Source organism: Papilio machaon, chromosome 9 (assembly GCF_912999745.1).
Source record: "Papilio machaon chromosome 9, ilPapMach1.1, whole genome shotgun sequence".
Classification (NCBI taxonomy): domain Eukaryota; kingdom Metazoa; phylum Arthropoda; class Insecta; order Lepidoptera; family Papilionidae; genus Papilio; species Papilio machaon.
Window position 1 is genome coordinate 4,219,455 of NC_059994.1, and position 25,817 is coordinate 4,245,271.

General features: G+C 33.3%; 2 protein-coding genes across 3 annotated transcripts; one reads left to right on the plus strand and one right to left on the minus strand.

Moving 5' to 3' along the window:
* Positions 1–4,404: 4,404 nt before the first annotated feature.
* Positions 4,405–22,637, minus strand: LOC106717565 (peroxidase). 2 transcript variants are annotated; one of them, XM_045679439.1, is made up of 13 exons: positions 18,449–18,767; positions 14,500–14,609; positions 14,128–14,428; positions 13,717–13,954; positions 13,306–13,468; positions 13,000–13,208; positions 9,340–9,535; positions 8,792–8,989; positions 8,190–8,473; positions 5,793–5,948; positions 5,538–5,658; positions 4,975–5,152; positions 4,405–4,671 (listed from the first exon to the last, which is right to left on the minus strand). In XM_045679439.1, exons 1-13 carry the CDS (start codon positions 18,565–18,567, stop codon positions 4,530–4,532), a joined length of 2,415 nt encoding a protein of 804 aa, XP_045535395.1. In that variant the 5' UTR covers positions 18,568–18,767; the 3' UTR covers positions 4,405–4,529. The 2 variants fall into 2 exon arrangements, with proteins under 2 accessions (XP_045535395.1, XP_045535396.1); XM_045679440.1 differs by lacking the exon at positions 18,449–18,767 and adding an exon at positions 22,619–22,637 and having other exon boundaries at positions 4,406–4,671.
* LOC106718593 (mediator of RNA polymerase II transcription subunit 4) lies at positions 21,499–25,485 on the plus strand. The gene is made up of 5 exons (XM_014512742.2): positions 21,499–21,709; positions 21,781–21,961; positions 22,032–22,183; positions 22,649–22,827; positions 25,310–25,485. Exons 1-5 carry the CDS (start codon positions 21,642–21,644, stop codon positions 25,483–25,485), a joined length of 756 nt encoding a protein of 251 aa, XP_014368228.1. The 5' UTR covers positions 21,499–21,641.
* Positions 25,486–25,817: the final 332 nt, after the last annotated feature.

The following is a 25,817-nucleotide window of genomic DNA, read 5'->3' on the forward strand; positions in this document are numbered from 1 at the left end:
CAACTAATTATTTTCATAAAACCCAATAAAAATTCTAAAATACATGTTATTTATTGATTAGGTACAATAAAAGCAAATGTTAGTGGTCCAATTGCAACAAGAATGTTCTTTTTTGCAATTTTTAAAAAGGGGTCGTTCATTAATTAGGCAAAGTTCATTAAAATATCAAGAAACCTCCGTAGGATTATTTGTACCAAGCTTATCTTTTAAATAAAAAATATGACCAAGTCTAATGAAAAAATTATACATTCAAATTTTTCATATTGTTGCAATTAAAAGTGATTAAATTAATTAACATGGTAAATAAACAGCATTTAAACTACAATAATAGTTACTGGCCGCTTTTTTGATTTAAGTGACTATTGTAAGGTACCTTAATTTACGCGACTTGCAAAATAAACTGTAGTCCTTGAGCCGTTAATAACTATATAATTGCACCGGTAGCGAGAACTATGTAAAAATTCAGAAATGTCAAAATTTTATTTAAAATAAAGGCGGGAAGTAAAACTTGCCACAACTTCAATTACGTTATGCCGCTTTTAATCATATTTGTAAGAATTATTAAGTTGAAATAATTCAAAGAAGATATAAAAACTGTAAGAAAACAGATAAAAGCTATTAAGATAAATCACAAAATAACCTAACCAAAGAACGTTAAATAATACGTACATTTAACGTTCATTTGTTGGGTTATTTACGTAATAACAATAATTGTTTAACCTATTTTTAATTCTTTAATTTTAACTAGCTATTGTCAAAGTTACAATAATTAATCTCCAAAGCTGTCTTTAATAAATAAAAATAATATAGAATTAGGATTCAATATGATAGCTCATTCGACCCGAGTATTTGTAAGACTACTTTAGAATGTAAACATGACATTGATTTCAATTAAAAAAACAGTAGAATGCAATATTTTCCAACTAACGCAATCGTAATATATTTTATTGTAATAACTTCCGTTATTTAAGTGTTGCGTATTAAAAATTTAAAGCGTACACGAGAATGAAATAATTTAGTTGCGAACTATTTCTCTTATCACAAGTTGACAATTGTTGCGAAACTACAAAACTACACACCGCCATGTCCCAGTCCTAGGCAACTCTAATGCAATTCAGATAAAGCAAACTGATTTCACTTTCCTATACCAGCTCCTTGAAAATGACAACGCAATAAGTAAATTCCTGCTTAATAACTCATACAAATTTGCATCTTAAGTTCCTATACCACAGAGCAACAATCAAATTGATTGGGTTTGCGGATTTGTATTAATAGGGAAACAAATAATAAGTTTGAATTTTTCATATAAGATCCTAATCGCCAGGAAGTGCTAGGGGGCAGCTGCCACTCCTAGAAAATCGAAAAAATGTAAAAAAATATATTTAAACAAATTCGCAATACTAAGATGTTTATATTTAATAATACACATAGATAACTTAAAAACTACTTGTCTGAAAATGTGTATTTTCTGCTGGAAAACTTAATCAAGATATGCTGTATAATAGTTTCTGTCTGGTTATAGGATCAGACGATACTTGGAATGTGACTTGTAGTACTAGTCTGACGGGAATTAATTATTTCTTTAGATAGGACTGAAGAAATATTTGAAGGTAACTTTTAAATAGCCACCTAATACTGAAACAGTCAAATTTTTAAAAACTCAGCTTTTAAATGATTGTACTTATCACAAATTCATTTAACTTATAGCCATGATTATTTGCTTTCAAATTTTATATGCGCTTGCTGTAAGCACGTTACGCCACATAGTAGATGCTTAAGAAAGTTAAATGCAAAGAGATTATTAAATGAACCACGTACGAACCTAAGTTGCATGTAATATACCGTAGTGATACACAGATGGCGTGATTAAAGTATAACGAAGCGAGTAATTAAACAAACATTTTCGTGAGTTTCTACTCCGTAACATATTCTTAAAAAATCTGAGCTAACAATATTTTTGTATTACGAAAGAAGAAAATCTCGGTTAGAGTAGACTTTTGTTAGAATTCAGTCATAATTGTGTTCTAAAATAACACAACGCGACAGAACAAAGATGGCGGCTGTTAATTCAGCGCATTCCTAAAAGGCCTCTCGCCTCCACGTTCCCCTCATCTTTGGTATGTAATAATTTCATTTTGTAGTAAAACACAAATGCCATTGATAAATAAATTTATTGACAAAATTAAAAAAGAAAAGAACATACCCTGATTATAAGCGGACATATTCAAATGAATTTGATTAACACGGAACACAGTAATTGGTGATTTTACACATTTTTAATTATTGTTTAAATATGGTGCAGGATAATAATTTCCTTTTTACACTTTCTATTATATTTTATACTTTTAATGGATATAATAATAAAGATCTATTTGAAAATTAAATATTGCTTATTACGAAACATATTTTTAGTTTAAAATATTAGGGTATGGCTAATGATTTTCTAAAACCTTTTACAATGCGTTTGTAGATTATTGAACACAATTAATTTGTGCGTTTACATTTTGTAACATTTTAACTACAGCTTTTTATAAAGAGAGCATAAATAAATGTATTATATTGAACAAAAAAAATATTCTCGATATATGATTTACTAATTGAAATATTTTTAAATAAATACAAATGTGTATTCCACAATGTTAGTTGGTTACAAAATAAATGCTGCTTTCATTTGCAAACCAGTCTTTGGTATTGTTGGCAATGAGCCAGAAAACTAAGGAGATGACGCAGACTTCGAACAATCGTAAAATTATACTACTTCACATGCACAATAACATCGAGGGGTGAAAGGGGTATATATATAAGTCAATATCGCAAAAAATGTCGCTATAGCCTTTCACCCCTCAACATAAAACTGGCAGAAAATGTGACACACTAATCCTAGCAACAACTGAATTGGGCAAAAAACCAAGTTATAGCATAGTTAGTTTTGTATGTCATGTGTCAAGTATTCCAGTGACATCTTAATTACCAAGGCCTTATGTTATCGTACATATGCAGTAAATTTGCGTTGTTTTCCGATATTAAAGATTCACTCAATATTTTCAGACGAGATGATACTTTTAGTCCTAAAGCGTCACCCCTGTCATTTTGTGAAGTTGACAAAATATTTAATGCTACCAAATAATATAATAGTTTTACGAGGCGTATTTTTTTTTACTCTTACAGTACAATTTTATAAAAATAATGACAACTTTGAAATATGCCAAACCGGATTACGAATCTTTATACTTCAATACAATGTTGAAATCAAAGGAACTTTTAATTTTACATGGTTTGGTATATTAGAAAACTGTCAAGACTCATACAAAATTCGAGTAAAACAAGATGTCTCAATGCCTCTTTTTAGCTCTTACTTTCACTATAATTAAGTAACTAATTTCAAATATATTGAAATAATCGAGAACACATTACACAATAAGTACACAACACATTTCAATGAATTTTGAAAATTAATTTCAACATTTTAATAAAGTTTTATTATCACATACACATTTGATCTAAGATATCTTAGATTATTATAAAATTGCTTTAAAAATCCAATCATCCCCACTCTCGAATCCACCCCCTATTCGTCAAATAGAAATTACTTATTAAACTTAGCCAAAATAAAAAGTTTTACGCACTATCTTTCAAAACATCGTAAAGAAAATCGGTTCCGAGATCTTTTAACAAATGAATCAATGGAACCGTTTTATTGCAAGAGAATATAATGACGTGAGAAGCGAACTTTGACAGTTCGCCTTTATCACAGCCACTTTACAATATGGCGCCCACGCGATAAGTCGCACAGACAAATACGATTATATTTAATCTATGGATGCACCAATTCCAAAATAAAAATTACCTAGGCCCACAGGTTGTCTTAACAAGAAAGAAGTTTATCGAAAGAAAAAAAAATAATATTAATAACCAGACAATTTAAATATTTTATTTCCAATGTATTTTAAAACCAAGTATTCCAAAAATAAAACTACAAACAAAATTTTTTGACAAAATTTAAATATGACACCTGTATGTCAAATCATGTCATAAAATGTGCATCCCGGTTCTGAGAAAAACTTAAAAACTAAAAAACGAAATACAACTACTTAGAACAACATATACTTAGTCCATAATGCAAATTAAAAAATCCCTCAATCTCGATATATTTTACGTCAAATCATTTTACAACTTCACTAGGATATGAAAATAAAACGTACTTAATCACAACTTCATAAGGTTCATATTTGCATGATGGGCTACCGAATTGTTTATAGATTTAACACTAATTATGCTAATACTTTAACTTTGTTACGATTATAGCGAAATTAAGATTCTATTTCACATATAAAATAAATTATATAACATTGTCAGAATTATCAGAATTACAATTGAAAAATCAAAAATTTCAAAACAAAAGCGACTCAATAGATTTATTAGTCTTAGTTATGAATATGCTATGACTTCACATTATTGTATTTAATACGTCAAAGAAACTAACGAAGCAAAGTTAAAATATTAATACTTATACTTAAACATCTAAGTGATTACTTGGTGGTATTGCCAGCGTTAGCGACTTTGTTCTTCAGCCAGTTGTTGGTGCGCGTCAGGATATCCGGCTGTTGTGACGGATTCTGCCACGCTTCCAGATTTACCCTCTTTATTTCCTCACACGACACGACTGGGTTACTACAAAAAAAAATATATTTCAATATGATGCACTAATATTATTTTGCCTTAAGAAACCAAATATGTTAATTACTATTACTGTACAATCACGTTCATTGGCGGTATTTCACTTTAAAAGCGACAAGCGATTTAAAGCCCGTTAAATGATGTAACAATAGCATATTCAACACTTTTTAATAGACAATATTAAGTTTGAATTTATAAAAGGTGCAGAGTTTAAGGTTGTAAGGTCGTTCTGAGTTTTCTATAACTGTAATACTGCGAACGAACATGACTGTACATAAAATTTAGTGATGAATTTACCTGTCAGAGGGGGTATTGAAGACATCTCTCTGCACGCGCTGTATCACAGCGTTATCACAGAGTAGTGCTGCTAAAGAAGACCGTCTGAGTTCCGCCAGCTGTCGCTTGCTGAAGCCACCAGCCTCCGAGTGCGTGTAGAAGTAACGGTCACCGGAACGCGTGCGCCATAACTGCTCCTCTGTTGACGTACGGAGTTATTAATTGTTTTCGTGAGAAAATGGTAGTCAATGACTACACCTTTACCCTAAAGCCTAGTGTAGGCAACAATGGGTACTTTCTAGAGTCTGATTTTTATATAAAACTAGCTTTTACCCGCGACTCCGTCCGCGCGGAATAAACAATAGAGAACGGGGTAAAAATTATCCTATGTCCGTTTCCTGGTTCTAAGCTACCTGCCCACCAATTTTCAGTCAAATCGATTCAGCTGTTCTTGAGTTATAAATAGTGTAACTAACACAACTTTCTTTTATATATATAGATAGAAGATATCGATTAAAGTGTACATTTTAACGAAATACTATAGCTTAAAAAAGAAAAAATCTGAGAAAATAAAGAATACTAACTTATCAAGCAAGTAGCAGTGGTTCCAAGCAAAGAGCCAGGCAACGGTGTTTCGGCCATCATTCCAACCACAAGGTCGATGTCTACCACACGGTCGTACAGCTTGGAAAGTTTGTCCACAGTCTGCAAAATATATTGAACTGTTACATTCACAATACACAATGGGTACACAAGAAATAACATTTTGGGTGCTTTTATCTTATAAAAAAACTTCAAGTCATGTTACTAGGAAAAATGTTAGATTAGATTGTATTTACCTGTTGCGGTATAACATCGGAGAGCTGTTGGAAGTCAGTGGCGTGCGGTAGACCACACAGAGTCCTGTACTGAACGTATCCCGGCAGGCCGTGGTCTCTGCCGCGCTGGATGTCGATCGCCAACACGTCCAGACCGCCCAACCAGTGGTGACGTAACTACAAATAACAAAATACTCATTTTTAACATCTATTTGAAGTAATTTTTTCATGGTGGAAGGAGCATAGGACGGAGATAAACTTCAAAAATTGGAGAGGAAAAAAGGAATAATTCCTTTGATATAAGTAAAGAAACATTTTCACCATTGATTGTACCGTAATTATGGATTGTTTAAATCATTTAAAAAGCAGCACCAGAAGTTCATAATTAAATCAATTAAATAAAAACAATTTACAATGTACATTTGTAATGAACTCGAGTTGTTTTGATAGTAAACATATATCCTTATCACTTTGCATTAAACCAGACGTCGTTCTATATACAGCATATAGCAATGAATAAATACATACACACGTGACACTAAGTTGTTTACTCAGTTGTATACTTAGAATGCAATGTGGGTTTCATTATAACATTAATAAAACAGACGGGAAAATATTTTGCGGATCATACGATAAAAAGGTCAGAAAAGTCACCTTGTCTGGGCTCATGCATAGACTGATAACTAAGTACCCAGTTCAATTAATTTATTTATGTACATAAATAAAAATATGTTCGTACCCAACAGTATTTTAGTAAAGAGTGAGTAACAAAATTATAGTAATGTCACCTTTGTTTAATGTATTACATACTTAATAAATCATAGCATACCAAGTAGCATTGATTAAAGGCAAAAAATACTTTAAGGCGTAAGCGTAGATTAAGCTTTTTTTGTTAAGGATTTATTCTTTAAACCATGGCCTATTACTGTATATTGGGTAGAGCGGGGCTAGTTGAGCATAGGGGCAAGTTGGGCAATCGAAATATCTCGCAAACTATTCACTGTACGCATAAGCTTTGTATGGCGAAAAGAAAGAGTTGCGGGAGGGGTAATCACCACGCGTTCGCTAATGGGGGCTGGACGAACGAGTGAAGCACCAGAGCGTTTTGTTTATTTTGTGACCAAAAAGTAAATACGTCGTTTATCGCAACTTTTCGTCTGTATTAGTCAATTGTTGAATGTTTTCAATCAGGTAAGTGTTAATCTTCTATAGAGTTATTGTACTTTTGATATGTAAAGATGTCCTGGGTACAATTCTTACGATTTATTTATAAAGACGCTTTGGTTTTAAAATTCCGGGTTGGGGTTAGTTGAGCTATAGTTGCTCAACTTACCATACGGTGAAACAACCCGGCGAAAACCATATGATATACCATAAATAGTGGCTGATTCGTTGCCGTCTGTTCAAACAAGTATAAATATTGTAAACGGTTTCCAAAAGACAGGCGTTTTCCCGTATAATGCAAGCATTTTTGTTGAGGATGAGTTTTTTCCATCATTTGAAATCGATCGTTCTGAACCAGAAACTATCGAGTCGGAAAAAGATCATTCAGAGCAAGCTGTGGTGTCCAGTACTGATCCTAATCCCACTCCTTGTGCCTCAACCATTCAAGCTGAACCCGAAGCTTGTCCAAGCAACAAATAAAAAAACGAGACGACCTTGTACCAGTATTTTCCCCGGAAATTGTACGACCATACTCAAAGGCTGGGTCTAGAGAAGCAGATAAGACTAACAGAAGAAAGGAAAGCTGCAATACTAACATACTTATTAAGTTGCTAAAATCTTATTATTATTTTTTTAAAGATGTCTAAGTCTGTTTAAACAGAAATACTGAATTTAATCCTGAAGTTAGTCTTAAGATTCGTTGATGTTTTGTTTATTCTATTTTCAGTTAATTATCCAAAGAAAATTATTTTAAGTTTTTGTTGTTCTGTCACTAAAAGACTATTAATAAAGAGCTGATTGTCAAACACATATTTTACTTAATCTCTAGTCAACATTGAACTCATAGTTTGGTTAGACATTTTTAGTGCTCAACTTGCCCCATACCCTTGCTCAACTTACCTCACCTATGGGGTACATTGAGCATACTTGACTTTCCGCATTTAAACAGCTGTAGCTCTTAAACTCGACTTGCTACAAAAAATTACTATGGACACTTTTGCTAAGGGATAAATTACTAATCCATCAAGCCGCATAACAACTCATTGAGACTTATCATTGAGGAGCTACATCCGCTCAAGTGAAAAATTGCTCAACTAACCCCGCCCTACCCTTCTACTAAAAATAATGATGACATAATTCATTCAAACATTACACAGATTAACCGTAAGATTTTTTCAAAGACCAGGAAAATGAGGTGATGATAATGTATTTCGACGGTGGAAATTCACGGTAAAAATAACAAAATTAACTTACGTCATCATCGTAATTAAGATCAGAATTCTGACTCTTCTGGCTGACCATGCCTCGTAGCAGTTTCTCCAGACCTCCTTTCGCGGTGATCAGTTCAGGTTTGAAGTAATTGTCCTTTAGCCTCTCTGCTACCACATTATTGTCAACATCCACAAACTCAATGTCCTGATCGAAGAGAGTATTGACAAAGTGGAAGGCCGCTGTCGCGAAGGAATTAGTGACGGTTGGGTCGATGTCGGAATTGTATCCTGTATCATAACTGTCGTACATCTCATCGAACGATTTACCTAAAACAAAAAAATATATATTTATATTATTATTTAGTTATACATGGTTAGAGTTAAACAAAGACAAACAAGCTGTTGCATGAATAGCCAGCTTTATAGCTACAATCGACCATATAGAAGGGACCATAAGGAAGTCGTAAAGTTAAGGTAATTCCGCGTTTAGTCTGATGAATTAGTATGGTTGAGGCCAAATTCTAGTCCTCCTCCCAACTTTTTCTTTTAAGAAAAGGATGAAAAGGGAAAGTAAATTTGGCGAGGGAAGAGACGTACAAAAAAAAGGGCAAAAATGTCATACCAATCTTGTCCAAATGTACTTACCAGTGAGAGCGGGCAACCATTGTTTGTAAGTTATATGTTGTAGCTCAGCCACCACAATCCTCCTCGCCTCATGGTACAGTCGGTCAGAATTCCAATCCGGGTTCAATTTGGCTAACATCCTCGCTATCCTGTTGTGTTCTTTTACCCACAGGGAATGTAGACCGGTTAACCAAGGATGCATGTTGGATCTTATGTCACCTGTTACAACAATTACATAGATTTAGTCCCCACTCTTTGGCGATTAGATTCAAAGCGTCATTGGCTCAATAGTTAAAGGTGTAGACCGCCTATTCGCGGGCCTAGGTTAGAATTCCACCATTAGACTATTATAATAGCCTAGTAGACTATTGAAGGAACTAATATCCTAGCAAAAGCTTAGCGTCTACTTGAAATCCTTAAATATGGTTAAAATAAATATTAAAAAGAACCTAGAGTTTAGTTTGTTATTGATTTATTAAGAGTTTTATAAACTTAAATCTTTTATTTAGAGATTTTCCATCTTCGTCTTATTGTTTTAATATCAAGAAATCTGTATTTCTGTAGCTTACCAGTATTAAAGCAAGCTTCCTTATCACTCTCAACGAGGCATTTATCAGTGGGGGAGGAGGCTAAAGGCAAATGCTCCTCATTCTCAATGGTGGAGGTCTTTAGCAGGCCGCCAGTCTTCTCTCTCAATGCAGCTGCGTCACGACTGTTAGACCCATAGATATGAGACCCGTCTAAGAAGTGAGTTGCTTGATTCATCTGAAACAAACGAATTACTATGAATTAAATTTGTTATACAATAGAGTGAAATTCCACTGCTGAAATACTTAAAGTAAAACATAATATTATCACTGTTTTTCTAAGTAAATGAGAGTGGCAATTGCTTTTAAAAAGTGTTTCGACAGCGGAATCCCACAATTAAAACGTTTTAGAGTATGCAGTAAACCATTCCTTTGGCTTAAATTTTATCTATCCATCATTTTTCGCTTTAAAGTTATCATAATATCATAGATTATTGAGTGGAAACTTAGATCGCAACATGTTTTATGTAAATGTTTCGTCATTTCTTGGCCTATTTTTAAATGAAAAACCACTCGAGAAGTTATTTGCAAAGCCGTAACATATCATAATGAAACGTTAACTAATAGATACATAAAACGTTTAATGGACACTAAATCTTTTAACAACTGTAAAACGTGATCGTCCTTCGTGGACATGATTTCGAATTTATATTTATTTAAAACAAACATCCTGTTCATTGGACCGAAACGATTAAAAAAAAGTGTACGGAGATTTAAGTTAAAAAAATCCCTCACAGCAGAAAAACAGAGATAATATTTTTGTACAGGTGACAAGGTACCTACTCGAATTTTCACGGTAACAAGTTGTGTGTACATATTAGTACAGACAAAAGAATAATTCTTGGACGTACTTTAATGTAAGTACGTCCAAATATTAACAACATCGGTGATTAACTTTTTTGTTTACGTAATATATTTCAGTTTACTTACTGCGTATTACACTACATATGCTATAGATAAGTTAGAAAGAGACAGAAATATGACCCTTATTTAGTTTGTCAGCATGACCTCCTTCAAAGTCGTTAGACGTAATAAAAACTGCGCCGTATGTTTAAGAGAATGAAGTTAACACCTACTTATTACAACAAACATTAACTTACGTATATTTTACCTACATTAATACATTTATAAGAAAAGGTAAGAATAAGTTTCACGAATCATAAAAACATTAGATATTTTAGTGCTTTTGGACATCCATATCCGTTATACAAGAACCTTCTTTACACCTGAATCTATTTTTCAATCTTTTAATTCAGCATTTAGCAACAATTAAAAACGCTCAAGGGATCGCTAAAAATCGTACTACTAGTGCACAATAACGTAAGACTTGAAACTGATGATGTAACGGACGGAAAATGAACCATTGCTTGCTATCGTAAAAATAAAAATATATTTTTATTTACCTATAGGTAATATTTATACCAGCTGCATTGTAAAAATGTGCCAGTGACATTTTCTGACATTATAAGACGCAGTACTCTACCCTGTACCTGATAGAAACGAGATCATGGACATAGGGTGTTACATTGTGCCATTTTATTTATAAATTCGCAGGCGTTGCACTCCGCCGATTACAAGACTCGCATCATAGCTCTAAGAAAAACCCGTCCGGCCGCTATAAAAATAGATTTCGCATTCATGCAACGGCCTGCAGATTACTTCTAAGAACCCTATTTATTTTTAAAATCGAACCACTATTATCAAACATGGATGCAATAAAATATGCCCGCTTCTCCACTGTGTATTTCAAAATCTACGGTCTCTTTTTCAAATATTCTTTGCAGAAATCGAATTAGGTAAACTGTTAACTCGATGTATCCAGTTGTTTACAGATATCGCATACGTTCATTGACACGACCTTGAAAATATTTAACTAGTACCTACACTTACTAAAGTACAAGACACAATTGCGTGGGTAAACGTAACAACTTGTGATTTACAAAGTATTCTAGGTGAACCATTTAATGGTCTTAGGATGGAATTCCACGCGGACAGTCACGAGTCACCACTATTAAAATGTAAATGACAAAGAACGCGAACGCGAATCAATAGGTCTTAATTCAAAGTCAAATTCCTCTATTGAAGTCAATGAGGGCTATAAATGTTTCAAGAACAAATCAATAGGTCATATCTATTAGTGGTCGTGTGCGAAACGATTAGTAAACACGGGCTGTTTACATATTTTGTTCACTTAGTTTATGCTGAATTAACATAACAATATAAACAAGTATTATAACGCTCTACATAAAACTATACAATGAACATTTAACAATAACAGCAAATTATAACACCATCAGGTATAAATATGTGTTTACTAACTCTCGCCCGCGACTCACTACGCGCGGAATATAAAAAAACGTAATCAGTAGCCTAGGTGTTCTTTCAGAGTATGTTCTACATCTGTACTAAATTTCATCTAGATCCGTTGAGCCGTTCCGGAGATACCTTCTAACAAACATCCATCCCTCAATTAATTTTAACATTCGCATTTATAAAATAAGTAAGATTAGATTTACTGTACTTGTAGTTCTTAATTTAAACAAAATAAAAGCAATAATCTTCATAACTAAAAGAGATTGATTTTATAAAATAGGTACCTAAAGATGCCGAAAATATAAACTACACAATACGTATACCATTTTTAATACTTTGAAATCATCCTTATTATAGATGTTCTGATGACTGAAAGTGTTATAACATCTAATATACCTTTCTAAATTGAATAATTTAAATTTGAGAAAACTTATTAATTTTATTTATTTAGTAGCCTTTATGCATTTACAACTTCCAAAGTTATTGTTTGTTACAAAATGACACTGTAAGTTAAGAAAGGGAACACTGTAAGTTGAAGTAAGCTGGATTCAATCACGACGTAACCTCGTGTAAAGAAAACTTATTATTCAATAGTAAAGTACAAAATGACTAATGAAATATTTCATTAGTAAGGAATGTTCTTTATAAAATGAATCAATCAGAAAAAATTACATAACGATAAATAAATTTTTAAGAAATATGCACAATGACGTGTTATTTTTAATTGCATCTAAAAAGAAACTAATATGCATACGAAAGAACTGTATATGTATGGACTATAATTACAATAAATAAAGTTAATAATGTAACAATTAAAGGGAAAATATTTTCAATCGTTTCTAACATAGTAACTTTGTAAAGTCAAAAGCTTTCTCGATATTTTGATTTCTCGAACTTTTCTATCAAATACGCGATAAGGGAATATTAAAATATTCCGTTAGTTGTCAAATATAATCTTATCAGAACAGTATTAAATATTGTCAGAGATAAAAAATAATAACAATATTTGTTATTCATCATAAGACCCCGGTTGTTAGAGGTATTAGTTAAATTACACCTTTGTTTTGTATTTTATCGGAACAATGTTTGAATAACGATTATACGATATATATCTAACTTTTGCTTCTGACATATTAATAAGCATGACTTTCCACTTAAAAAACACACGTTGTCTCTGTTTGTTCAAAGCTAATGAGAGGAATGAAAATATGACTTTGTGAAAGCGTTTCGTAATCGTATCGCGTCTTCTGATTTTTAACCTTTAAAGTACTAAATACTAATGATAGTAGGTACTTATTAACAAGTATAAATATGAGAAAATATATTTACCTGTTCCGCAGCTCCAAAGGTACAGTCGCCTCTAAAAGTGGTGACAGAGCGAGTGTACTCCATGCAAGTGATTGCGTTCCTGTTCTTATCCTCCTTGAAGATCGGGTCATCTCTAGGCACGGATATCGGCATGCAGTTCGGGTGCACGTGCCTCGGTGCCAGGTTGTAACCCGACACGTCACAGCAACGAATCGGCTGGTCCGTGTGGACTGGTGGAAAAAACATATCATCAGTCTTAGGGTTCTATTCCATCTTATAGAATCCGAATTAAGTTGCTATGAATTTATGAGTAGGCATGCTACTTACTGGTCTTCCTAACAGGGATATGAACCAAGTCGTGATGGAGGAACTGACTCCAGGCGGCAAGAGCGATGGTCTTCTTGTCATCAGGCTTGTCTACATTGTCAGTCAGCTCCATGCTAACCACGCGTGCTGAAGGCAAGGGCTTGGGCAGCACGGATTTTCGGGGCTGGACGTAACGAAATAAAACTATTAGTTATGAAAATTGATAATCATTTATCTATATCCTCCACTAACAACGAGTCTGATTGTACTTAACAGTATAGTTACTGTTGTGTGTCCCCGGTCTTCAGTAACATTGATTCTATTCGTTTTGGTTATTTTAATAGAAGAGAATAGTCATAAATTTTGAATATTTATTGCTGCAAAGTTCACGAATAAATTCTGAACAAAAGAACCAACAAACGATGTGCTTACTTCTTCGATACCATCAGCATATCTCGGATGGAGTAGTCGCTTGAATCCAGTCAGCGCTTGGCCCCAGGAGGAGCGCACGGGGTTGTTACAAGAGCCATCGAATGTGCGGTACTTAGAAGACATCTTGTTAGTGCGGCACGTGAACCGCTCCAGTGCCGCGCACTCCGGACCGAACTCTGTCTCGCGCAAGTTCAAAGTACTTATGAAACTCGCGCACTCGTCGTTCGGCAAACCAAAGCTACAAGAAAAAGTCTCAGTGAGGATTCTTATACAGTGCTATGAATAACAAGAGAAGATATATTTATGTATAAGTAAACATATAATCATATATTGTACAACAATTTTTTCTTCATCAAGAATGCAAGATTTGAATAATTATTGTAGTATTTTAATTCTGTGATTTTAACCTACTTTGAGCATTTTCTCCACATTAGATTCTGAGAAGCCTTTGTGATAATCATGGAGGATTTCTCATAATGCATCGCCTCGCTGGAGGGACGGCCCTGTATCGCGAAGGCCTGCGCCGCGCTGCCTTGCTTTGGCGTCACCATCGCAGCCTGCAGGTTGTGCTCGTAGCGCTCGAGCATCCCTACTATCTTCTTGCTGTAGTCTACTGAACCGTTGGTGTGCGCCGTAGTCACCGGAGGGATACGTCTTAGCATCTCCGCGCTTGGGAACGGGAAGTCATACATCGGCGGTGGGTGGAGGTTATCTAAAACAAACCACTACTTAACACCTATACCTTTAACGGTACCAAGTGTGCCAATAAAGAACTAAACTCACCTGAGCTAACAATCAAATTGAGCGGGTAGGGGGCGACGTGGGTGCCGAACGTCACACCGGCCCATAACACCACTCCCAGCAACACCATCTTCGTCATTTCTTCCAAGATACTGCGAACACGAAAACGTTCACTTATCATACTTATCACAAATTTTATTCTCTGAACTATACTATAAGCCAGCGTGTTTGTGACTTATTGTGACTTGGATGCGTTTGTCGTCAAACTGGCAAAGATTGTATGGACAAACGATATATATGTCCAGCATCACATAGGGTTATCATCAAAGACCCCTGATAGTATGACCTTAAGATTCTCGCTAATGTAGTTTATTGTTGATTTCGTCATCACATACAACAATGCCCGAGATAAAGCTGGGCCGCCCCAATCTGGCAGAAATATATTTATAATAATAATCGTTTTATTGTGACGTAAACACTGTATAACAAATAAGATGAATTCGTCACTGGTTATGTCTGAACATTCGTCATATTACGTTTATTCTTGTTAGTAACTTTAATACGGTTCAATTTTCACTTCAGTGTAAAAAGTGATAACAGCCATAGAAGGAATATTTTTACATATCTTTTAAACATGGCTGGGAAATAGTTATTGCTTTCTGGTAGAAAGTAATCTGACGTGGAGAATACGTAAGACAAACCCAGAAAGAGATTGAATTGGGAAATCAGTGGGGTCGGCCCCGTCGATAAAAACAAGTTCATATTGCAACTGATTGAATGCTAATTCTTTTAGTTACCTTCAAATTGCGTTCGTGTAAAGAGCTGAGCCATAAAATGGCTAAAATTTCTGTGAGAAAACGAAAAAGGAGAATTAAGCAAGATTTGAAATCTTTAAGAGAGCAATTAAGAACATTTTTTAATGGTAAGTCAAAATTATTATGTATTTAGGATGCAGCAAAGGAATTCACGTACCTGCCACAAGCGAAGAGGAAAAGAATGGGTTTAACGTTATGGAAAGGGTTTTCTTATCTTTATACCGATGCTTAAGGTAGATGATGTAGTTACTTGACCATTAACATGGTGTTGTTAACGACTTGATAAATTGTGAATGTTCCAGGGTTATTGCCCTTTAACAATAAACTGTTTTCTTAAAATAACTTTGTGTATAAGTAAATAAGTCCAATACGTATTATTGATCAATCATCAGTTGATTCGTTTTTGAGTTCCTGACAGATTCAGTCATAAAAATCAAAGAGTATGTAACTACTTAGTAGTAAAAAAAATTGATAAAAATTTTGCACCAGGCGCTTGTCACAAAAAAGATTGACAGCAAATATATGTTCGAAAATGTTAGTAATAACAAATATGACTTATTGCAATATTTTTTCTAATTTAATTATCATTTCACGTATTACATGTAAACTATTACGTTCCGTAGAACAGTCATCACTTAACAATGGTCTAACCGTTGATTGCTCTTATGAAATAATTGATGTGCATAATTTAAAAAAAGCTGTTCTGTATGTGTGTCACACCACGTGATCATTTAGATGACGCGTAACCATGAGTTTTCACTGAAATACATGTATAAAAACATATTCTCATCCCTTTCGTTGTTTTTGAAAAGTTTCATTGCATTCCTTCCGGTTTAAAGTAGGTGAACAAGGTTCAATAAGCTTTCGAACCTTCAAACTTTATTTATAAATATTTTTTCCTTATTATTCAAATAAGGTAGGCTGTGTGTTATTGAATATTGCAGTTCAGCTCGGTTACCGTAGGTTTCCACTGCTGACATATTCAAATTTAATATTACATTAGTTTATTTCAGAGAAAATAAAAAGGATAAATGATTTTCTATGAATGCTTCCTTAGCGAAAACCTAATGTTTACTTTGTTTAGAATATAACAGTCAGGCTTACAATAAAAAAGTGTCTGCCTGCACTATTTTTTTTTATTAAAAAAAAAATAGGTAAATGTCGTTGGTGTTTTCCAATCGACAATCATTTTTTTTTAAACATTAACAAGACACGAAGCGGAAAGACATATGACACAGACTGTAACATAATATTTATGAAGAACAGTGCTAGCTTACAAAATACGAGACTGCAGTTTGAATGTGAATACAATCCCATATTGAATAACACTGAAGTTTATAAAACAATGAACTCTAAGGTGTTAGAACTCATTACTAGTGGGCGTATATTAAACAAGGTGTTTCCGATTCTTTGCAATCCAAGAAAATTAACAAAACTAATTACATAAAAACTCCTAACACTTTTTTACCCTGATAGAATGAGCAAAGATGTCTATTGATCCACGGATGCAATCTCGTAGAGTGTGTTGGCATTGACGTAATCATTAAGATTTTTTTTTAGTATGTCTGAGTTCTGTAATCTGACCTTCTAAATTTTAACTTCCCTGATCGACATTTTTAACTCAATCTTTAGTATATTTGTAAGACTTTTCTAAATTAAACTGCACATTAGATTGACTGAACAGATTCTTAATGAACTTTTTTATCTCCGTCCCATGTGGGTTAAGAAGACCGTAGGTGTTTAGGGGCTTATTTATTTAGCACTGAAAATACCGTAAGCAAATGTTCTTTACATTGGTGCTTTGAAAAATTATATTTACTTCTTCTATTATAAATTCCAAACTGGATGTATGGATGTATGTTTGTTAGAAGATATCTCCAAATCCGTTTTACGGTTCTCGTTGAAATTTGGCATAAACAACGAAAAGTCTGAAACACATAACCTACTTATTGAGTTCCGCACAAACGGAGTCGCAGGCGACAGCTAGTAACACATAAATGACTTTACGAGGCTGATGTTGGTACCTATATTTTAATATCTGAAAGTGAACAAGATAATGATAGTGTGCTCGCAAACATATATGCAAAGCCAAACATTTATAGAAAAACATATTTTTACTTCAGTTTTTTTTTGTGAAAGATACTAATGTTGCTATAGCAATAATTACCTTTTCTTTAATGATTTGTTCGTCAGCCCACAATAAGTCTGAAGTTGTTAGGTATGTAAGTAGTAATAATTTTAGACTTATGGAGCAGGACTAAATAAAATTGGAAACAACTAGTTTCTTATAAATTAAATAATATATTTCTAGATAATTTAAAAAACAAATGTTTAATTTGATCCAAACAAAACACTAAGGTTTATAAAACATGCGCCGACCCGTCGTGAGTGGGATAAGGCCAGGGAGGTGATGATAAACCAGTGTAATATTGGCAACTCAGAACTTTATTGATATAATGGTAGGTAGAAGAAAGGGGATTAAAAACATCGATGCCTATAAGCGGTGAAAGGACAAACTCATTGGCTTAAGATAAGACCAAGAATCATTGCATTCTTGGTTGTTGTTAAAATGTGTGAAACATTGTTTATGTCAGTTTACATTTAAATTAAAAATGCATGTTTATGGCTCATTGAATAGTGTAAACACATGGCACATATCAGTAGAATTCACCAGACCTCTACATCATAAAAAAAAAAATTAAGCGATAACGAGTTATTTGTTTATGTTATTCTATTTTCAATTTTCTAAATAGTTAGCCAAATATATCCTTAACACTTTAGGTGCCACCGCCTTAGTGAGTTCATAACGTAGCGGTATTTAACGTGTTAAAACTGCAGGTAAGCTGTTAAAGTATTGTTTTCTCTATTCTGTTCAAAGAGTATGAGTGGGATAGCAATATTACTATAAAAGTATTTCGAGTTAACCCGTAATCATAACATTGATTTAAATTTAGAACGTGTTAACGATTCCCAGTAAACACCAATTAGTTGGTGTTAAATTTAGAACCATCATAAAAATGTAAATAACGAACCAATTCATACCATATTGGTCATTATAAACATTCGTTTCGATAATAACAAACACAAGTATCGAAATTTACCAACAAAGTGATATAAAGGAGCATTTGGCTTATAACCTTCACTGTAATGTGGTAATTTCATTGTTGTTTACTTACGTGGAATGTTCTCCACAGCCGTCGCATTCCGACTTCCTTCTAGAACATTTCTCCGGTGACTTATCCTTGACATCGGAGTTCAACATCGACTTTCCTTCAATGATCCGTTTAAACAACATAATAGCAACAACAGGATTTGTTGTTTTCTACAATTGTCGCGTTTGTGACGAATGTTTGATATGTTTAGTACGGTCGCCGGTGGTACTTCGTAGGAACGATGTTCCATTAGATTGGCAGAGGAGCCAATTTCACCTCGACTGCCGAACCTGCACTGCACTAGGACGTAACACAACCGTCATACGGACTTGATTCAATGAGAGATCGAATTGTTGAGACCCTCCCCACTATACAAACACGCTATGCCACAGAGTAGTAAAATGTTTTATTCAGTATGAACACTTTAAATTAAACCACCATGAAAGATAGCAAATGCAACTTCTGTTATGTAAATAATGTCTTTAAAATAATATTCAAGGTAAATTAATGCAAAATTAACCCAGGACTCTTTTATTTAAACGGGTAAATGTCATTTTGCATACTGACTTAAAAGTAGTCTGTGTCATTGATGCTTTATTACTGTGCAAGTTCTAGACTATTTTCGCTGCAGGTTTAAAATTTTCTTGGCGGCGTCTTTAAGCAATAAATTTGGATTTATTTAAGTTAACTACCAAAACTAATTTAATCAACGAAACTAAATTGTATTAAATGTTAATATTTTTTATTTTTACAAGATTTTCCTTTGTGATATTTAAACGATGATGAAAATAAAAAAATATCCCTACAATTTATCAAGAAGTATCTTTATGAAATAAAAAATCAACAAAAACAAATGACCGGGTAAGAAAGAAATTGATTGGACAGGGGAAATATGTTCAGCAATAAAGGCCCATGAGCACGTGGAGAGCGCATGCCCACTGCGTGGTCGTCCACTCCCCGCGCGAGCCCCGCAGCCCGCTATCACGAGCCCACAGCGTGCAACAAGAGCCGGTTCGTGCGCCATTCGCTAAATTACCGCTCGCCTGCATTGAAGCAATTTGCGTGCAAGTAAACAAATGACTGCATTAATTATTTATAAGGAATAAACTTCTCTAAACTATTAAATTCGGATACAATTTCGTAATGCAACCTGCACATAAATCATACTAAATGTCGAATTCTAATATCTTTTCATCTACGACTTAAATTTAGAACTAAAATTGCAAAAATAATGCACCACTAATGATGATCGCAAGATCACAATTTTATCATCTTGGCAGGTCTTAAAAAAAGATGATTAATTAACTGGTTGCAAAATATTCAAATCTTGAACATACAATATGTATATACATATCTCTTTTAATACTCAAGAAAACTTGCGAGTTGCAAGACAGTTTGCGACTTGCCTAGATTTATTATTGTTTATTGTCAATATTATGCATTGTTTCGTGTTTTACAATGGAAAACAAAAGGTACGGTTACTGAGAAAGTCACATGCGCACGCGCATAAAGTCAAGAGCTCGCGGTATCGTATTACTTCAGTTATGTGGGTAGGCAGAATTTTTTAAATCGCTTTCACATGTTCGACGAAGAACGAATGAACATGTTTTGTAAGTGGTATTAATTATCAACATATTTTTTTGTTATTATGTTTATTGTGTTATTATTTTGCTTATTACAAATTTTTAATTACAAAGAATAATCAAAAATCAGGTCACACTAAATCTACTTTTGTATTTATTATTCCGCTGATAATGATGAAAAAACATGCATTGTTTGACTATGTTTTACATGTTATAATAAAAGTAACATGTATACTCAAGTTTCAGTGTTCATAAAATACACAATGGCAATACCAAACTGGGTCAATATGGCTGTTATGCAATATCAACTGCCGAGCTGCAGATAGCTGATTGAATAATCTTTTATGCTACTCGTTAATAACCGATTCATGAAAGGAAATATATTAATGAACATATAAATAGAGTGACCACTATGTATAACATATAAAAGACAACTAAGATTTCTTTATGACGCGTTTATTTTAAAACAAAATTTTACAATAGATGAAGGCATCTTTGACCACTTTAAAAATGCGTTTTTGTTAACTGTCGTTAATTAACCACTAAGTGTAATTTTAGTAAGAACTCTGAGTGCCGAACTAATGATTAGTTACGCTAAAAGAAAATCTGTATGTTAAGAGCGATTTGTAACGTTAAGTTAGGCTTTCGCAACGCATATTATAACTTAACTTGAAACTTCTATGCTATACGACAACACTGCCCTCTGCCATAACATTTCTCCGCAATGCCAACTTATTGCAACGAGTAACGAAGGTTTGTAATGTTCACCCTAGTTTAATTGCTTTACGACGACGTCACCTCTTCGTACACTGTACAATCACAAAGCGGCAACATCACACTCAGGTCTCATGTTATTGTGAACGGGTAATACGTACGTCGGACCTCTAGTTGTAAGTCAATGTAAGTTATTCCCGTATTTAAAGCAACCTTATGGAAATTGGCAAACTAGACCATAATATTATATGTATATTTACAAAAATTTAAACCACACTGAAATACATCAATGGGTATACTTACTTAAAAAATAATTGGAACATTTTAAATACAAAAAAGTTTCAACAAATAAAACAACAAAAGAACTCAATTTTGTTTCTCGCGCCAATTTATAGGAAGATAAAACTAACCATGTAAGCAATAAATTGTACACTAAAATTGATTTGAGCAATTTTTCACGGACAGTTTGAAGCTTGTAATTTTAATGGGTAGACGAAATTATTTCTGTGTATTTGTGAAATTGTTTTTGTATGTATGTGCATGCATCGTTTGTGAGTCGTTGATTTTAACAAAAGTGTACTGTTTTCAATGAAGATATGAAGGTATCAATTCGGTCCAACTTCAAAAGAATTGGCATGTATAAACATAATAGCATATTAAAGTTTTACGGGCCATGACATTATATGGAACTCTGAATGTGACGTTGCGTTGGACGTTAGCGTTGAGTATTGTATTATCTATGTATTAAAAACTTATTTATGTTTCTGGTCTGTTTTGTGTTGTCACTTGTCATTGTCACTGTCAAAAATAAATGTCAAACAAATTCAAGCTGAATCAAATTAAAATTAATATTTAATCAATAGAAGAAGAAATACGAATGTTGTAAACAGTAGGAGATAGAGAAGCTTTTAATATTAAAAATGGCTTCTCATTTAAGCACCAAGGATAGGCTATTGTCTATAATCGATGATATGGAACTTATAGCCAAGTAAGTAATATATGCAAATTGCATTAATTTGCTAAAGGCTAATTGTTTTTAATGTTTTCTTTGGCTTTTAGAGAGATGATAGAAGTTTCAATAGCACCAAAATCGCAGAAATTATCAGCTGCTGATCATGCACAATTGACTGATTTGCTGCTCGCTAAAGACGTCGAATTGAAAAAGACTTTAGAATTAGCCGACGAACAAGCAAATATACAACAAAAAATGAATGAACTAAAGGCTGAAGTAGACAATAAGGTAAACTATAATATTTAATATATAAATATATTGACTTTCTAATAAAATACATGTTATTTTTTTAATACAGGATCAAGACATATATCATCTACAAAGACAGTTGAAAGATGCTGAACAAATTTTAGCTACATCATTGTATCAAGCAAGACAAAAACTTGCTTCTATAGTTAAGTCAAGGAAAAGGCCTGTTCCTTCTGAAGAATTGATTAAATTTGCTCACAGGTAAATAAATGAAATAGTTGGCACTGTACTATTCATTGTTACTAAAATTTGGGTCCTACAATCATTCTTTTACATGTCATACTATGATTTAAAGAAATGATCATCATCATCATCATCAACCTGCCCTTATCCCTATGGAGGGTCGGCACAGTATGTACTACTCCTCCATACATCTCTATCAGCCGTCATATCTGAATTTACCCCCTTCTTACGCATATCCTCTTTCACACAATCCATCCATACTTTCTTTGGTCTTCCTCTACCTTTATAGCCATCCACATTCAATTTCATTACTTTTTTGTTTATATGATTATCATCCCTCCGCATAACATGTCCAAACCACGCTAACCACGCTAACCTTCTGCTCCTCAATTTCTCGATACAGACAAAATATAATCAGGATAAGTTATATAACTTATTATTAATATATGTTACCTCAATTAAAAATCTTTTTTCCCCTTCTAGAATAAGTGCATCAAATGCAGTTAGTGCACCATTATCCTGGCAGCCAGGAGATCCACGGAGGCCTTATCCTACCGATCTTGAAATGAGATTGGGAATGCTTGGCCGACTTTGTGACTTGCCACTCAATGGTCACACACCATCCACACTAAATGAACTGCACAGAATAACCACTGGCGGAGGTATGTATTATTTATTTACCAAGTCATATCTATAGTTCTAAGTAAACATATTATAAATGTGGTCAATATCATTATTTGTATTTTTCCTCATACTTTGTATGATAATATATTGATATATGATATATAGTGGTCAATTATGTACTTATTTTATCTTTGACATATATTTGCATACATGGATTGTTGTACAGTCAGCTTCATAAATATAGTGGCAGTCAAGATATCCAAATATATAGGAACACCTAAAGTGATCAATTATATAAGTACAACCAAAGTTATCAAATTAATTGAAGCATCCACTCTGCGCAAAAACACCGGAGCGTTCACATCGTCATATATATGAGTACATTCAAAGTGCCCATAATTATAGTAACAGACATAGCGTCAATAGTAACGAAGCATCGAAAGCATGCAAAAATATCGTAACATTTGACAAAATTGAACTCTATCTCTATTTACTTAAGATACACTTTGAAATATACTACTTCTGTTAAATTCATTTGACATTTTATATCAAAACATTTTTTTGCTATTTACTTCAAGTTTACGTCCCGCATGACAGATAGGTACGAGATAGATAAGCAATATCAAATTTTAATTTGTCACCATATATGCCAGTTTGGCCTTACGGCTTAACTGCTCGCTGTAATACGCAGTTTTGGCGATTCGAATCCCAAACTTATTTTTACATTTTTAAGGTTTTTAATTTTATTATCAAAGCGTTATATAAAATTGAATTTTATCGCAACAATTATTGGTTACTATTCGACATCTTTAAAAATTAAGGAACCACAATATTCCTTGTTCCATGTTTTTTTATTGTTCACGTTTATTATTGTAAGTTTCGTCATTAAACTCCGCGCGGACTGTCACTGGCGACATCGAATACGTGTAATAAATCTATGCTTGGAAAATTCTACTGCAACCGGACTGAAGATACCTAACAGGAAGAGAAAAATATTTTGATACAAATTGTCAATTAATTTAACAGAAGTTGTATAGATGGCCGAACCTAATCGTTATTAATTTTATTTAAATATTAAATACCCCAAAAATAAAAATTTAAATTGTTTTTGTTAAGTAAAAAACATATTCTAAGTAAATTACTAGATTTTTCCTTTTCATTAAAAATAAATCAAGCTCTATACATACATTGATAATATTGAAAAATAAAAACCTTGTAACTTGTAAGCCTGGGATTCGAACCATTAAACTTACGTACTGCGGCGAAAATAGTAAAACACTGAAACTAGCACATATTGTGACAGAATAAAATTTGATATTACTTACTAGCTTTTACCCGCGACTCCGTCCGCGCGGAATAAAAAAAAATAGAAAATGGGGTAAAGATTATCCTATGTCCTTTTCCTGGTCCTAAGCTACCTGCCCACCAATTTTCAGTCAAATCGATTCAGCCGTTCTTGAGTTATAAATGGCGTAACTAACACAACTTTCTTTTATATATATAGATAGGTAGATTAGGTATCTGTCATGTATCGTCAATTTATAAATTTTAAACGTTATAATAATAAGAAGAAAAATGTTGGGTTGTCCGATAAGTTCGTGCCCATTTTTAATGGAAATTTTAAAGGCCCTTAAGATTTGGCATACGTCTTGTAAATTATATTTGTTCGATTTTATAGCAAAACGTCTTATGTATTTCGGCAAAAATTAAGTCAATCAGTTTTTATAAAACTGATAGAAAAGAACGAATCGTGTCCTACCATTTGTCAAAATATGGCTGAAGTTAAGCTTTTCAGTATGTATGTGTTATGTAAACATGTCATATGTTTTCAATAATTGTAATATATTCGGGTCTATTCTAAGATACCTATTGAAAATCGGAACGAACTTATTGGACAACCTATTATGTTGATACAAAGCGTCAAATGAATTTAACAGAAGTAGTATATTTCAAAGTGTATCTTAAGTAAATAGAGATAGAGTTCAATTTTGTCAAATGTTACGATATTTTTGCATACTTTCGATGCTTCGTTACTATTGACGCTCTGTCTGTTACTATAATTATGGGCACTTTGAATGTACTCATATATATGACGATGTGAACGCTCCGCTGTATTTGAGCAGAGTGGATGCTTCAATTAATTTGATAACTTTGGTTGTACTTATATAATTGATCACTTTAGGTGTTCCTATATATTTGGATATCTTGACTGCCACTATATTTATGAAGCTGACTGTACATATATTTTCTTTTGTATGAATACTTTTAATTTAGTTACTTAATTTCAATTGCTTCTGTTTTTGTTCTTTTTGATTAAGTCATTATTTTTACCATAATTGTATCAATAGCTTTTATTACTCAAAGCTATTATTATGTCATGTCATGTCATGTGATGTCCTGTATTATTCTTGTGTATGTATGTTTGTATGTATGTAAATTATTTTAACTGCCTGCTTCAACAACTGAACTGACTTTGTTTTTTTAATTAAAAATGAATTCTGTATGCACTTAAAATTGCAGTACCAGCTTCAGCATCAAACCAGTTCACATGGCACTCATCGGGGGAGCTGCACATGACGGTAGGGGGAGGGAACTCGGTGGCGATAGACGGTCGTGGTAAAGACGCTCCAAATCAGGAGGATGTTGAAGTCATGTCAACTGACTCAAGTTCCAGTTCCAGCAGTGATTCGCAATAGATACTAAGTTATGAATTGTAGATCTTTTTTTTTACTAAGTTATATATTCTTTGTAAGTATGTAATAAATTATAAAATCAATACTTTTGTTTTTCACTGCTTTAAGTATAGATAGATTTTACGAACACTTTTGTTTTTTTATTACGATGTTAATTTTTTAAACAAAGCTGATAAACACATGAACATGATATTGCAATAAATATGTAGGCAACTGCAACCTTGGATGCTGTACTAGTGTACCTGTAAAAAAATATTTATCAATCTATATATATATAAAATAAAGTTGTGTTAGTTACACTATTTATAACTCAAGAACGGCTGAATAGATTTGAC